General features: G+C 33.8%; 1 protein-coding gene across 3 annotated transcripts in view; it reads right to left on the reverse strand.

Moving 5' to 3' along the window:
- Positions 1–17217, reverse strand: part of SLC12A2 (solute carrier family 12 member 2) — a 106690-nt gene that overhangs the window by 11594 nt on the left and 77879 nt on the right. Inside the window, exons 17-21 of one of the 3 annotated variants that reach the window (XM_023196899.3) lie at positions 16800–16940; positions 10598–10704; positions 5890–5969; positions 2977–3102; positions 512–559 (exon numbers count right to left, since the gene is read on the reverse strand). In XM_023196899.3, the coding sequence (XP_023052667.1) occupies positions 512–559; positions 2977–3102; positions 5890–5969; positions 10598–10704; positions 16800–16940 (502 nt within the window). The remainder of the gene's footprint in view (positions 1–511; positions 560–2976; positions 3103–5889; positions 5970–10597; positions 10705–16799; positions 16941–17217) is intronic. The other 2 variants (XM_023196915.3, XM_023196907.3) reach the window with 2 other exon arrangements.

Genomic DNA, 17217 nt, shown 5'->3' on the forward strand with positions numbered 1-17217 from the left:
AACTCTCACCTCTATCTCCTTCTCATAAAATTCATGTATGTTGACATGACTGTGTATCTCCCAAACGCAGCACGACTGTGAGAAATATTGTAATTTTTGAAATGAAAAATACATTAGTATCAAAATTGAGGACTTGGCTGGGTACAACTGATGGTAAAGAATGCAAGTGACACTGCAAATAAAACCTGTTTCAGTGTCCCTACTTATCATCTAAACCATGCAGTTTAAATTAAAAAAAAAAATTAATACCGGCTGTCTGGGTCTGAATATTTCAGAAATGCTACGATGATTGAAAAGAATTTGTCTGTGATATAACTCCATTTCCTGGGAAGGCTTACCTCTTTAGACTAATAATACTTTTTCTAATCTGCATTCACAGAACTGTAACATTACCTCACCATGAAAATAAAAACCAAGGTTAAAAAAAAAAAAAAAAGAAGGGAAGAAGGCTGGAGTTAAAGAGTTTACAGTATGAAAAAGGGATTAAAATAAAATGATGAAAAATGCCTGCCTTTTTTCAACAGTGGTTGAGTTGCAGTCTTGCCATCCTCTTCCTCAACTAGATTATGTTTAAAAAACACAAAAATATGTTAATTGCCTTTATATTAATAAAATAATAAAAATGTAACTAGAGCACATTTATAAACAAAATATAGTAGGAAGCAACAGTCCACTGAAAAATAAGACTGAAGATTATTATTTTCTGCACTGAGTGCTAAAGCTTCTAAAAAGCACATATATTTGCGACCCCTCCCCTACAGGATGACTAACACCTCTAAATTTAATTTCTGTAAAATTATTTTATAAATTTCAGCGTGTTTTTACAATTTTTACACTTTCATACTTGAGAAGATGTTGAACTGTGGCTTATAAAGTATAAATGACATTAAACATTGATATTGCAGATAATACATAAATTTTAAACATGCCACTGCATCACTGTGCAAATAACCGAAGAGCAATTTTAGAAACATTTAATGGATATTTGTTGTTTGTAAAAAATTAATCACCACTTGAAATATTAAGAAATTTGATCAGAGAAAGAAGTATTTTTGCTTCATCTAAAACGCCAGGTTATACAGGAGTGATTTTTCTCAAATATATAAATGTATATGTGTATGTATATATGTGTGCATATATTTATCCATTTATACTTAAAAATATCTACAAATATTTTTCTGGCATTAAAAATTGTCCTAATCTCATTCTGTTCCCTTAATATAAGCTTGTATTAAAATATTTGTTTACAGCATATAAAACTCCGGACTTGGACAGGAGAGTATACTGCAGTGGGCTCTGGAGTTAGACTGTAAGATTGCAATCTTCCCTCTACTCATTTTACTAGCTGAGTGAGCTTTCATTACTGAACTTGCTTTTCTCATTTGTAGAAAGAGGTGTTAGTACCTACCTCTTAAGCTTGTTATACTAATGCAAGTATTAATGCACTAAGCTCTGGGCCTGGCAGAAAGTATTTAAAGGGTGTTCTTTATGACGTCTTGCATGATGTATGCTTCAATAACCAAGACAGACACAGCTAAATACTGCAGATTTATAATAACTACACAGTAATGTCTCTAATTCTGAAGACTTTTTAAAATGTATACTTTTCTATAATATCTATGCTGCTGACTTTGAGAATAACTGACTAAACAGAAAATAAGCACAAAGCAAACGCTAATTTCTTAAACTTGTAATGGAAAAAGAATCAACTATATTTAATTTTATAGCATTCAATATTGTTCTTATAAAGCAGATATTTAATGGCATTTGTCTTTGATAATAAAAATTATAAATATAACTATGGATATGCTGCATTTGTTTAAAAGAGCTCAGAAATGTCAAGGAAATCTTGACATTTAACAATTATAAAGTAAGTTAAAGGCATTTAGATGTTTACAATAAAAAGGTAAGTAGAAATGTACTGACCCACTTTCCTGTTCTATAAAAATAATGATTCCATAAGATTGTAACATATTAATTAGCTAATAGATGGGGAACATCCACTACAATGTGGGTGCATGGAGTCGATGCTTGATATGTATTACTTCTTACCCTCCCATTCAACTTCACCTATTCATTCCCAACAGATTCGGTAGAAAAAGAATGTTTGAAGCAAAAGAAAAAAACAAAAAAGAGGAAATGAAAGAATGTATACTGCAAACTAAAATAAATGCTGGAATGTAACAGTTATCAGAATCAGTTTATAGAATTTTGAGGAAAAACAAAATAAATTATAATCAAGACAGCAAAGAACCAAAAAGGAAAATGGGTGTGAACTAAACTTTACTAATACTCTAAGCCAATAAGGTAAATAAGAAGGAAAGAAATAGAAAGCAACATTACTTGCTTCTAAATAATATAGAAGAGAAAAACTGCACAAAGACATGATTGGTCCAAGGTTACAATTTCAGAAAAAGAATGGGAAATACTTTGCAGGAATCAAAAGTATGTTATAGTCTGATGATTTACTCTGCAGATTTTTTTCTTGTTGCATGTCAGCTAGGAATAGGACAGATGGAGATACTAGACCGAACAGAGGTAGGAGAGTGAGGGCGGGAGAGTAAGATTTGGAAGTCATCCTTCTTTTCTTCTCAAACATGACACACAGATTTGTGGATGAAATTATGTGAAAGTTTCATGAGTTTGTTACTTTAAAATTACCATATTCTTTCCAAATTTAGATTTAACCTATGCTTCAAATTAAAATGTTTTATTTAAAGCAACTATAAATAAAAACACAGGCGATATTAGTAAATATTTGGCATGGTTTCTGTCTGATGATTTACTCTAGTACCTTACACAGCTAGTCATTTTGTAGTCATTTTTGAAAGCCATAAATTCTACCTGACCAGCAAGAAATGACCAGTACAAGTTTGAGAACAGGTTATTTTTATAAGACATACTATATAATTAAAAATATTTATCCCAAATTAAAACATTACTATTAATAAGACTTATTGTTTGAATGAAAATTACCTTTGTGTGTAACCGGTTTTTCACTGAGTGGTTTGGAAGTATCTAAATCAGATTTTTTACTATACTCCACACTTACTACCACATCCTTGGTGCCAGGTGATTTCTCTTGTGAGGACAGTAATTCTTCTGTAGACACAAAATTATTTAAAATAGTATCTAAGTCATATTTTAACTGTTAAATAAGGCATTGTGGTTTAGTAATAAAACTATTATGAAAAAAAACTTTGTTATAAATGTCTTCTTAAACAACTATGATAATCTGTTTGAAATGACTATTCATTTAAATACGTAAACCACAGCTAGGTTACAGGTTGAATATTCTGATCTGAAAATCTGAAACTTTTTACATACCTAACATGATGCTCAAAGGAAATGCTCAATGGAGCATTTCAGATTTTGGATTTCTGAACCAGAGATGCTCAACTGGTAAGTACCATGTAAAGCAAATATTCCAAAATCAACCTCCTCCCTCCAAATTCTGAAACCCTTCAGGTTCCAAGCATTCTGGATATAGATACATAAACTGTATTTGAATTACGAGCTAGAGAATTAGTAATGAGTACAATTCATAGAACAGTAGAATCTGGTAGACAGTAATATATAGTATGTGAATCAATTCTGCTCTCAAAATCAGTTACATAAAAAATGTAAAATGTAACAACTGTCCATAGATATATAAGATGACAGACAATACTGAAAAATTACACCCACCACTATAAAACCAAGACCACCGAATACAGTCTTCCTAAGTTCATGGTGAAAGTACCATTTCTTCCTTTTAAAGTAGTTTTTCTTCATTTTCTCTTTTTGTCAGAGTTAGTAAAGATTTAACTTCCACCAAACAAATATGTATCACAAAGACAAATATAAAACTGATAGTATGTTCATAATCCTCATCACTTATTTGTGTAAATGAAGAGAGAGAAAAGAAACTACATGCCAGCACTATGCTAAGAGCTCACAGGCCTTAATCTCCTTTTTAATCTTAACAACCAACCTGTAAGGTAAATATATTTAAACAGATAAGGAAACTGAGGCTTGGAAGTCACCAAATTTTCCTAGGCTACAAAACATCTAACAGAAAAGGCTGAGATTTTTAAAGCAGATTTGCCTGACTCCAATGCCTATGCCCTTATTTCTTATGCCCAGTCAAATTCCTGTTTTAAAACTTAACGATGAATAATAAGGTATTCAAAAACATTTCACAATGATTATAAATACATGAAAATACTTTTTAAAAGTTTCAATCACATTCAAACTTCAGTAAATGATAGAACTATATAATTTATTCATCAAACTGTGATATGTGAAAGGGAACACTACTATTTTATGTTGAGTTAACAGGTATAAGGCACTCTAAACCTCAATTCTGGTAGAGCAAGAAATAACTGAACAATTTGCCAAACCTACTCCAGATTGCTGAAAATGCATACTTGGTTACATGGATAAAGACCTCAAAGTGTTTCTTTCAAAACTGCAGACTGCCCTTGAAGGGGTAAAGAGAGGGAAGATTAAAACAATTTAAATACAGAAGCAGATACCTCTTAAGTATTTAGGCTTAGCTCATTCTGATGATTTGGTTAATTAACTAATAGGGGTAACATGTTATATATGTAAATTTTCTTAAGCTTATAATTTCTTAAACTACCAGAAAATCTTCAGAGAATATAAAAATCTTCACAGTTGGTTTTTTTTTTTCCTGCTTTGTTTTGTTTTGAGACAGAGTCTTGCTCTTGTCGCCCAGGCTGGAGTGCAATGGAGCAATTTTGGCTTACTGCAGCCTCTGCCTCCTGGGTTCGAGCAATTCTCCTGCCTCTGCTTCCCGAACATCTGCAATTACAAGCATGCCTGGCTAATTTCTGAATTTTTAGTAAAGACGGGGCTTCACCATGCTGGTCAGGCTGGTCTCAAACTCCTGATCTCTGGTCATCCACTCACCTTGGCCTCCCAACATGCTGGGATTACAGGCATGGGCCATGGTGCCTGGCCATAGTTTTTATAAAGTTGGCAAAAGTAGTAATTATGCTTTACTTAGGCTTTAATCTTCACTTCCAAAAATGCTTTAAAAGTTACACACTATATTATTTACATACCATTCCTGACATGTCAAAATTGTACAGTAATGATGGGAGACAAGAAAAGTACATAGAAAGGGGGAACACACAGGGGGACGTCTGTAGTGACAGAACAGTTCTGTATCCTTATTGCAATGGTGGTTACACAAATGAACACATAAGTGGCACACAACTACACAACCACACACAAGAGTTGTAAAACTGCTGAAATATGAAAAAGGTCTGTGGATTGTTCCGATGTCAATTTCTTGGCTTGGATACAGTACCTTAGGATAAGGCAAGATATTACCATTGGGGGAAACTGGATGAAGGGTACAGAGGACCTCTCTACTATTTTTTTGCAATTTCTTGTGAATCTATAAATATTTTTAAATTAAAAAATGTTTTTTAAAAAAAATTCATTAGGTCTGCTGAAGATAGAAAACGTTATGACAAAGTTTAGGCTTCTACTATCAATATGACTCTGTATAAAGCATACTTTTATAAATATGAAAATGTCTAATGATTTAGTGGTCATTTAAAAATTTTTCCTCAGGCTATTTTACTTATGTCTTTAAAAAACCTGGCCAACAGACAAACCTAACTAATGTCTGCCTCTCCTAAGCTTATCCTTTGGATTGAATTTTATTCTTTCCAGTAATAATCACTAACCATCATCCAGGTTGGTACAAAGAGAAAACACAAACTTTAGTGGAGCCAAACAGATGTGATCTTAAAATGCCATATAATAAGTCCATGACACATAATTATTAAAAGTAATGAAGAGTTCATGAGAATATAATTTTCTAACAAAGTAGTTTATTTTTTTAATAAAAAACTTATTTCAAGCAAAATTTACCTTGTCCTTGAAGATGAGATATATCCAGACCTTCTTTTAGGCGAATAACCACTACTCCATATTGTATGTCAAAGGCATCACTAAAAACAAAAAAACAAACAACAACAACAAAAAAACACAAAAATTTGTGTTATCCTCTATAAAATAAAGATAATAGATGATCTCTAAAATTACTTTCAGCTTTAAATGTCTGATTTTTAAAACATGCTTTGAAAATCACTAAATCACTTGTTGAGATATGTATGTTAGTTTCAAATCCCACAACATTCTCTTCTGTAATACCCTTGAAAACTACTTTTCAGATCTTTGCAGTACTGACATTATACCTACAGCAGTGGTTTAAAGTAGCAGTATTTTTATCCTTCTAAGTTAAATTACAGAAAAACTACTTTCAGAATCCTGCTATATTATATTTGGGCTTATACCATTAAAACCAAGAGAAATACATGAAGACACACACACAAAAACCTACATGCTACTGCGAATGATAGCAGGTTCCAGGATATGAAGAAATTCTTTTTGAAAAGACTGAGGGAATTTTAACATGATTTTTAAATTTTTACAAAACTGATTTGAACAGTGGTTCAAAGATTTTACATGCATCTGCAAATACATATTTACCTCTCCCTTTTTTTTTTTTTTTTGAGACAGAGTCTCGCTCAGTCAACCAGGCTGGAGTGCAGTGGCGTGATCAAGGCTCACTACAACCTCTGCCTCCTGTGTTCAAGCAATTGTCCTGCCTCAGCCTCCCAAGTAGCTGGGAGTATCGACGCGTACCACCACGCCCAGCTAATTTTTGTATTTTTAGTAGAAATGGGGTTTCACCACATTGGCCAGACTCCTGACCTTGTGATCCACCTGCCTCATCCTCCGAAAGTGCTGGGATTACAGGCATAATCCCTTTCATTTTTAAAAACACAATTGAGAGCATTCTATACACACAGAAAATACATTAAAATTTCAAACACAGTTTTAAAATCAGACTTAAACCCTGGAATCTCAGTTATGAGCATAAATCTTCATTTTAATCCAAGTTTTTCTCAAATCTACTGAATTAATTTTAAATTTTGAAGCATCATGTTGTTCTCTGAAAGTGGTAACAGGCTTAACTTTCATCTTTAATTATTATTTTTCATTGCACAAGTAATAAGTATTCACTGTAGATATATTAAAAACGATATATTAAGATACAGCTATATGAAATTAAAAAGGCTAAAATCCAATAAAATGGTCAAATTATTACTCTTACTGACAAATGGAAGAATGGTTCAGGATATAATATATGGTTATAAAAGGTCTTTTGTTTTTAAATCATGGAGAGACAATCTGGCCACATTCCTAAGATGAGCTAACTAAAGTTTAAAAAGTCACTGGAGAAAGAAATTTAATAGGCAATATTAAATAGATGGATATATGATAGATGATATAGACACGTAGATGCATGGATAGATGGATATGGTTTTTGAGAGAAGCAAAACAGAGTTTAAGGAATTAATTTAAGGAATTAATCTTTCTCAGCTGTATCTTGAAAGATCTCATTAATACTAGAGGAAAAAATAACTACAGGTATTTGAAAAATTGGTTAATCGACTAAATCAAAATCAATTTCTTTAAAGCTAGGGAATATAGCTCCCCAAGTTTACTGTTGATTAAAATGAATAAATGTTTTTGTTATAAGCTACAAAAATTGATTTGCAGCTTCAGATCTTATATACTACTAATAAAAACAACATATAAAGCATACCTAAATTGCACAAGATATTTAAAAATCACAGCTAAAACATCAGTGGAAGTGCAACAAGATAAAGAATGAGCAGTGTCACTGCTTTGAAACTGCTATTACTTTACATGGTTCTAAAATCAGAAAGTAGTATTTCACCTATCCTTTAACTGCTGCCTGATGTACAGGAGTCATGTTCAGAGTAACACTCAACTTTTCAGAACACTCACTCACTTTAACCCCTAGAAGGTCAGAGTCAGAAAGATCCCTTCCAGTGTTCCATTATGAGCAACTACACCTATGAGCACTTTGGGAGGATGAGGCAGGTGGATCACAAGGTCAGGAGTCTGGCCAATGTGGTGAAACCCTATTTCTACTAAAAATACAAAAATTAGCTGGGCGTGGTGGTACGCGTCAGTACTCCCAGCTACTTGGGAGGCTGAGGCAGGACAATTGCTTGAACACAGGAGGCAGAGGTTGTAGTGAGCCTTGATCACGCCACTGCACTCCAGCCTGGTTGACTGAGCGAGACTCTGTCTCAAAAAAAAAAAAAAAAAAAGGGAGAGGTAAATATGTATTTGCAGATGCATGTAAAATCTTTGAACCACTGTTCAAATCAGTTTTGTAAAAATTTAAAAATTATGTTAAAATTCCCTCAGTCTTTTCAAAAAGAATTTCTTCATATCCTGGAACCTGCTATCATTCACAGTAGCATGTAGGTTTTTGTGTGTGTCTTCATGTATTTCTCTTGGTTTTAATGGTATAAGCCCAAATATAATATAGCGGGATTCTGAAAGTAGTTTTTCTGTAATTTAACTTAGAAGGATAAAAATACTGCTACTTTAAACCACTGCTGTAGGTATAATGTCAGTACTGCAAAGATCTGAAAAGTAGTTTTCAAGGGTATTACAGAAGAGAATGTTGTGGGATTTGAAACTAACATACATATCTCAACAAGTGATTTAGTGATTTTCAAAGCATGTTTTAAAAATCAGACATTTAAAGCTGAAAGTAATTTTAGAGATCATAAATAATGTGACAGGCATATGAAATAATTTGTAAAAAATGTCACTTTTTCTATTTTTTGGGATAATTACTTCATCTCACTGCTCTTAGGTCTTGAGAGAGAAAAAGCATAGCCCACGGCTCATGGGTTTCATGGCTCATGGACCACATTAATCTTTCTGTCCCTAATCCCTATATATACAGAATACAGAATTAGAAAGCCACAACGAGGTTTTGCTTACAAAAAAGTTAATAAAACCAAAGCTCAACAGTAGTGACAACATGCAACAAATCAGCAGAGTTTTAATTTTACAAAAAGCATTTAACAATTAGTTGGTAAATCTTGTTTATCATATATATTACTAATCCATATAAAGAGGTCCTTTAAAAAGTAGAGTATGAGATCCAGCTGCTTCCTCAAAGACTTTTCAAATGTCACTAATAAAACCATCACATGTGAGACAGGCAAATATATGCAGTTATAGCCAAAGATACAACAGGAGTTCCAGCAAGGAAGTGACTCCAGTGAGAAAAAAGGGTGATCAGATCAAAATTCATAGAGAAAATAGGACTTAAACTTTAATCTTAAAGCTACTTTGTAAATAAAAGTGTTTTGTTTGTTTTAAAGGACAATTAGAAGAAGCGGACAGTTCTATTTCATCAGTGCCTAGGAGGAGAAAAAAACCTCCTCAAATCAAGTATGGCATAGTGGAGAGGGAATGCTTATCTTCAGTAGAAACAAGATAAACAGGTTAGGCAAATCTTAGAATAGTAGGAAAACAAGTACTTTTCAAGATTAAGAAGAAAATCTGGCAAAAACAAAACAAAAAAAAGGTTTTATTCTTTTTATTAAATAACTCGGTTTCAAAAAGCATGTGGTAGATTACATTCAACAGACACATCCACAAAAATCCACAAACAGAATACAACCAGAAAGACAAAGTAGCAAAAGAATAAAAAAGAACACACTAGACCAGGGGTCCCCAATCCCCGGGTCATGGACCAGTGGTGGGTGGGGCCTGTTAGGAACTGGGCAGGCTACGCAGCAGAAGGTGAGCCATGGGCAGGTGAGCATTACCACCTGAGGTACACCCCCTGTCAGATCAGCAGCAGCACCAGATTCTCAAAGGAGTGCAAACCCTTTTATGAACTGCACACGTGAGGAATCTAAGCTGTGTGCTCCTTAGGAAAATTTAATGCCTGATGATCCTCAATTGTCTCCCATCACCCCCAGATGGGACTATCTAGTTGCAGAAAAACAAGCTCAGGACTCACACTGAGTCTACATTATGGTGAATAGGTAATAATAAAGTTCACAATAAATGTAATGCGCTTGAATCATTCTGAAACCACAGCTCCCACCACTACCCATGTCTGTGGAAAAATCGTTTTCCATGAAACTGGTTCCTGGGCCAGAAAGGTTGGGGGACTGCTGCACTAGACAACCCAAAAAACAGAAGTTACAGTGAACTCAAACTTAACTCTTCAAGATGGTAGAAAAATAAAACATGTAAGTATATTTAAATAAAAGAAATGTAAATAACTTAATGAATGAACCAAATGATTAACTGCAAAATTTGTTTGGAAGCGGAACAAGCCTAAACAGGGATGAAACACCCTTCCTCAGCACATTATAATGACATAGTTTAGGAAGTGATGGGTCTGACATTCGGGAACTCTGCTCAGCAACAGCTGTAGGGATAGGAAAAAGTTTACAAACTTAGATGAGAAGCCAGAGTGTATACATATACATACATAGGTATGTGTGTGTGTATATATATATGCATGTATGTAGAGACATACAAAGATCAATAAAAAATTGTTAATAGATTATCAATTTAAAACCCAGATGATTTGTGTGATTCTTTTTGTTCTTATATTTCCATTAGAAGAAACATGAGAAACAGGCTCCAAAAATTAGGGCAAGCTTTCAAAATTAACATTTTCTATAGAACTACATTATTGAATTAAAAAGATACTTACTGAAATAAGTTTATATACATATCCACATCCCTCATATCTGCTTGCAACCAATCTTTCTTAAATCCAAGGACAAGTGTGTTTGGCTTCATACGACCAAGACCAGCAGCCTAAAATATAGGGTCAATATAACTTTACAGATATATTATTTTCAACAAAATATTTTCTGAAGTGATAAAACTGCCCTCCAAATTGACAGCTTCTATAGACACTCTTAGCAAAAATTCTTCAGCATTGCATATATGCATATTTACTTATAAATTACATATACTACTCCACTGATATTACCTATAAGTAAACATACACAAAAATATAATTTAAAAATAAAATACTTGAAAAGTTCTAAATGTACATTTTTGTACTTTTAGGATCTACCAAAATTTTCATATTTTTACTAAGAGAAATAGAATATAATTTTAAAAATTATAATACAGTGGTATTCTCATTTATATGTTTTGATAACAGCCATTAAAAACTACAAACAAAAGTCCAAATGAATGCAGTTCTGAATCACATCAATACTAAAATCTGAATTTGTTCTACCAATCATGCAAAAGTTTTTGCTGACATTTGGCTGATTTCCTTCCTCAGTTGTTCCATCAATTTTTCTTGTAACCTCATCAGGATTTGCAACTCAGTGTGTTTAACAATAGGGAATCAGTTTCGGGGTCTCCCTTCAGCCCTTCCTGGATACCAAAATCTGCAAATGCTCAAGCCCCTTATATAAAATGGCATAGTATTTGCATATAACCTACATATATCCCCGCTTATTCTTTAAATCATCTCAAGATTACTCATAATAGCTAATACAATATAGTTATACTGTATTTTTAAATTTGTATTATTTTTATTGTTGTATTATTATTTTTTCAAATAATTTTAAGCCATAGTTGGTTGAATCTGTAGATGTAAACTGCAGACACAGAGGGCCAAAGTATCCCCCCAAATCCACTCAATCTAAGATTTCTAAACACATCAGAAAATTCTGTTTCCAAGATGGTGTGCACACACGTTTTAGTATTTTATTGTAGAAAAAGAGAAATAAAAAATTGTAATTTTAACCATTTTTAAATGTACAATTCAATAGTATTAATTATATTTGCAATGTTATATAATCATCTATTTCTTATATATCTATTTCTTATATATGTGTTATATATCATATATATCTATTTCTTATACATCTATGTTATATAATATACTATCTATTTCTAAACATTTTTCATCACCCCAAACAGAAATTCTATAACCATTAAGTAATAATTACCCATCCCCTTCTCCCTCCAACCCTTGGTAATATCCACTTCTGTCTCTATGAATCTGCCCATTCTAGACATTGTATGAGTGAAATAACAGTATGCGTCCTTGGCATAATGTCTTCAAAGTTAATCCATGTTGTAGAACTTCGTTCCTTTTTATGGCTGAATAATATTTCATTTTACATACACACAACACACACACACACACACACACACACACGCCACATTTGTTTATCCATTCATCTGTTGGGAGACACTTTTATCTTTTGGCTATTGTGAACAACACTGCAATGAATCTTTTTTATCTGTCCCTTTTGTTGCTCATGCTTTTGGTGTCATATCTAAGAATTCACTAACAAATCCAATGCCATGAAGTCTTATTGCTATGTTTTCTTCTAAGAGTTTTATGGGTTTTGCTCTCATGATTCATGTCACTGATTAAATTTGTATATATAGTGTGAGGTCACATGGGATTGTGACATACCTATATCATTTTTTGAAAAAAAATTAATTCAAATATTTCAAATATTTATCAAGTGTTGACCTGCTACTTGGGATAATTAGGACAGAAGAAATATCCCTAACTCTGTAAAGCTTACATCTGTTTTCAAAGTGTTCCATCCATGTACAGACTTCTTTCAAGAAGTAAATTTTCCCCCCATTCAATACTGAAAGCACCTTTGACTTGAAGAGGCAGATAAAAATATTCATTTCAGTTTTTTAAAACTATCTTAACCACACAGCATATTTTTAATTGGGGGCGGGGAAGGAATTGGGGAGTAAAAGAAAACCAAGTATATCTTTAGGCTGACAGCTTTTTAAAGAACTAAGCCATAAGATAACCAGTACCTTCTTAATGGTACAAAATACTGTCAGGTCACTCACAGAAATTTGTTACAATCCTGTAATAATTAAAAGGTTTTATTTTTATAAAGTTAACAATAACATCTTGCTGTACTCTGTGTACTTATATTTTCAATTTTGTTATTGCAATAACCTTCCCTTGAATGACTGAAACTTCATATGTATCACTCTCATCCCTAAATCCTTTGCAAATTCCAATCAAAGTAGCTATTCAGTCAGAGGTAATGTTTTCAGTGTCCAAATAACAATATGTTTATCAGTGGAGTCATTTACTACTGAAAATATGTCTTCTCCAGAACACACCTCTTTACTATGTGATAGGAAAGGAGTTCTTCATGGATTACATATTTGAAACTTATTTAGCAAAATGCAGTCATTTGAAGCTTATTACACTAGTTTCAAACATTCCCACTGTGTTATTTCTTCAAATCTTTAGCAATGTTTTCTGTGCATCTTAAGTCAAAATTTGCTGACAAAAAAAAAAAATGTATTTAGTTTTGCTATTTAAATATGAAGGTTTAAAACTGAGTTGATAATCAGGTGGCTATTGCGTTACAAAAAATTTAAAGGGACAAGGAAATTACAAACACACAAAACAAGAAAATTAGCAGTGCTAATGCCCTTTGCTTAAAGAGGTCTTTAAGCAAGCTATTCAGTGATAAGATTGTCTCTTCTTTAAAATAGTGAAGTCTTAGGCTGGGCATGGATGTTCCCATCTATAATCCAAGCACTGTGAGAGGCTGAGGCAGGAGGATTGCTCAAGCTCAGAGTTCAAGACCAGGCTGAGCAACATGGTGAAACCCTATCTCTACAAAAACTACAAAAACCAGTCAGGCATGGTAGTGCATGCCTATGGTCCCAGCTACTCAGGAGGCTGAGGTGGAAGGATCACTGGAGCCCAGGAGGTCGAGGCTGCAGTCAGCTACAGCTACTGCACTCCAACCTGGGAGACAGAGTGAGACTCTGTCTCAAAAAAAAAAAAAAAAAAAAAAGTTTTGTTGTGGAAGCTGGATACTTAAAACACGCAGGTTTAATGATAAATAGATGCTTAAGATTATAATTAGTAACTAGAAAGATGAGGGGACAGAGAAAAATTGAGGGTAAGTCCAGTAAAACAAATACCATCTAAAAACAGCAGCTCTACAACTATACTAAAAGTCACTGTACAAACAAATTAATGTAAAAAATTCTTTTGACCAAGGTAATAAACAACTAAAAGACATTTGACACTTCGTGTAACAGGTTTCCCAATGGTAGAAAGGAAAGAGAAATACTCTCAGCGGCAACTTACACTAAAAATTTCAGTTACTAGTTCTACAGAGGCAACCGGCACCTATTCGTAATAATATTTCATACAGTTCCTTAGACAGCTCTGCTAGAAAGTCAGTCTCCTAAGTATCTTTCTCAAAACAATATTCTTCTATTTATCCTAAAACTTTGCCCCACACTGATACAGTTGTCATGGCCCACTGCAGTAAATCTATTAGGCAGATGAGAGTAATTTGGAGGATGAATTCTAGCTCCTGCCAAATTTACAAAAGAATCATTTATACCACTGAGACTTCCTAGAGCAGTGATTCTTAAAGTATAGTCCCTGAACCAAATTAGCAGTATCACCTCAAATTCTCTTGGAAGTGCAAACGCTGGGCCCTCACCCCAGATCTGATTCATTCTGGGGTGGGGTCTAACGATCTGTGTTTTTACAAGTCTACTAGATGATTCTGACGCATGCTGAAGTTTAACAACCACTGCTCTAAAGAAAAATTTTCATTTATTTCCTTCCTAAAATGTATTGCTTCTATAAATTGGTTATCAGAATGTTCCTATAAATTATATGAAGGAAACAAGATTTACCTACTAGAAATAACCATATGACCCAGTGTAGCATTCTACCTATTTCAATATTTCACATACAAAAAGGAATAAAGTATAAAGTAATAAACACTCATATATCTACCACCCCATTAAGAAACAACAGAAACACAGTAAAGCCTCCAATGTTCTTCACGTTCTCTTTGCATTTTTACTATGTATTCTATCATTTAGGAATTCATACATATAAAATTTACTACTTTTTAAAATATTTAAATCTTCTTATCGTTCCTATACTTTTTAAAACTTGCTATTTTTTTTTTTCCTAAGCACTGTTCCTGAGGTGTATCCATGTTGATAGCTCCCCTTCACCACTGCATAGAATTCTACCATACATCTGTACTGTTTTCATTTCTGTGATTGATGGTTGTTACTTCCAATTCTTTTTCACAATTACAAACGATGTTGCCATGAAGTTTCTTTTTTTTTTTTTTTTTTTTGAGATGGGGTCTCGCTCTGTCACCCAGACTGGAATGCGCTGGCGTGATCTCGGCTCACTGCAACCTCTGTCTCGGGGGTTCAAGAGATTCTCTTGCCTCAGCCTCCCAGGTAGCTGAGATTACAGGTGTGTGCCACCACAACTGACTAAGTTTTGTATTTTTAGTAGAGACAGGGTTTCACCATGTTGGCCAGGCTGGTCTTGAACTGCTGACCTCAGGTGATCCACCTGTCTCAGCCTCCCAAAGTGCTGAGATTACAGGAGTGTGCCACTGCGCCTGGCCTGAAGTTTCATATAGCCTTCTTCACATGTGCAGAAGTTCCTGTGAGATGCACACCTAAGAACAGAGCGTCCTAGAATATTCAAACCAAATTTGCAGGACATTTTGCCAGGTTGCTTTCCTATTTTGGACAGCGTTGTTGTCCAATCTACATTACCACAGCAGTTCAAAGATTTCCAGTTGCTCTATTTCAGGGGTGTCCAATCTTTTGGCTTCTCTGGGCCACACTGGAATAATTGTCTTGGGCCACACACAGAATATACTAACACTAATGATAGCTGATGAGCTTAAAAAAAAAAAAATCACAAAAATAGCTCATAATGTTTTAAGAAAATTTATGAATTTGGGTTAGGCCACATTCAAAGCCATCCTGGGCCACACGTAGTCCGTGGGTTGGACCAGTTTGCTCTATGCCACTTCTAACCCTCTGTATTGGCAGACTTAATTTGGGGTCAGTCTAACGGATATGGAATAAGAGTATATTGTGCTTTCAATTTTTATTTCTGTCATTTAGTTTTCCTCTCTGTACATATATTTTGCTTTTTTTTTTTGTTACTGACATAGTATTTCTGTCTGTATTCTGGACCATATCTTTTGTTGATTACATGTCAGGATCACTATCTTCCCTTGGTCTCTGCTTCCTTTTCTTATTTTCATGTTTTCTTTAGAATCTCAAAATTTTAAACTACAAAACTACTGAACTCAACTTTTGGTGCCTCACTCTTCCCTAGCTCAAGGTCATAAAATTGTTTTAGAATTTTTTTCTATAAACAAAACAAACTGGCCTTTTAAATTTAGGTGTTTAATCCATCTGGAGATGTGTTTTGTGTGGTTTTCATAAGGATCCAGTCTCTTTTTCACGTAAATAATGAATTATTCTGGCCCATGCTTTCAATAGCACCTCTGTCATGTATGTTAAGTTTCTGGTATTTTGTGCCATTCATCTAACTGTCTATTGCTATATTTTGTGCTATTTCTTCTGTTTTGCGCCATTCATCTAACTGTCTATCGCTATATTCAACACCACAATGTCTTAATTACTACAGTTTTTTGACAGGGCTTTCTTTCCCATCAAGCAAGCCTACCCTGTCCGTTCTTCCTGGATTGCCTTGGCTATTCTTAACCCTGTGCTTACCAAGTTCTAAGAAACACACAACAAAAAGGGATCAGAAGACAATACTCTGAGTCTCCCACTTCTACTTTAACAAAGTAGCTCCACAATTACACAGTTAACACAGAACAACACAATATTTCTACGGTCCCTTTAATTCTGAATTATACAAATCCTAGTAGTTTACTTTCAGTGTCTCATGCTCTACTGATCGAACTAGCCAGGCAACCCAAAGTAGTTTACTTTAATAAAGACATAAAAAAAGATTTATCATTTGTATTAGTATGAAGAACGAAATCTATGAAATCTAGAATTAAAAAGTTTTAAAAAGCTTATACAAATCTAAAATGTAGGCATTTGAAAAGCATTAACAAAGTTACCTGCATCAAATACTGTGCACCTTCTCTCAAGTCATCTGCATGTACTGGAGCGTAAAATGCCTTCATTTTGTTCTTAATAAGCCATCGCTGATATTTGGCTTGATCGATGGACATCTCTTTCATGGCTTGTCTTCGAGGACCCTTTGAATAAAAATATTAATAGTATATTTAATTAAAAAGTAATCTACTTCACATTTACATAAACCATTCATCCTGTTATACTGGCTTGAAACAGGTGACTAAATGTAGGGGCGGAAGAAGTATAATAATAGCATTTTATTTTCATGTAGTCTTTTTAATACATAAGATTACAAAAAAGTAGAGTTGATGGAATAGCTAAGGCACAAGGATGCCAATAGAAAGAAGAAAAGAAACACAGACTTAAAAATAAATTAAGTTTCCATTCTAAGTAAATTAA

Source organism: Piliocolobus tephrosceles, chromosome 4 (genome assembly GCF_002776525.5).
Source record: "Piliocolobus tephrosceles isolate RC106 chromosome 4, ASM277652v3, whole genome shotgun sequence".
NCBI lineage: Eukaryota > Metazoa > Chordata > Mammalia > Primates > Cercopithecidae > Piliocolobus > Piliocolobus tephrosceles.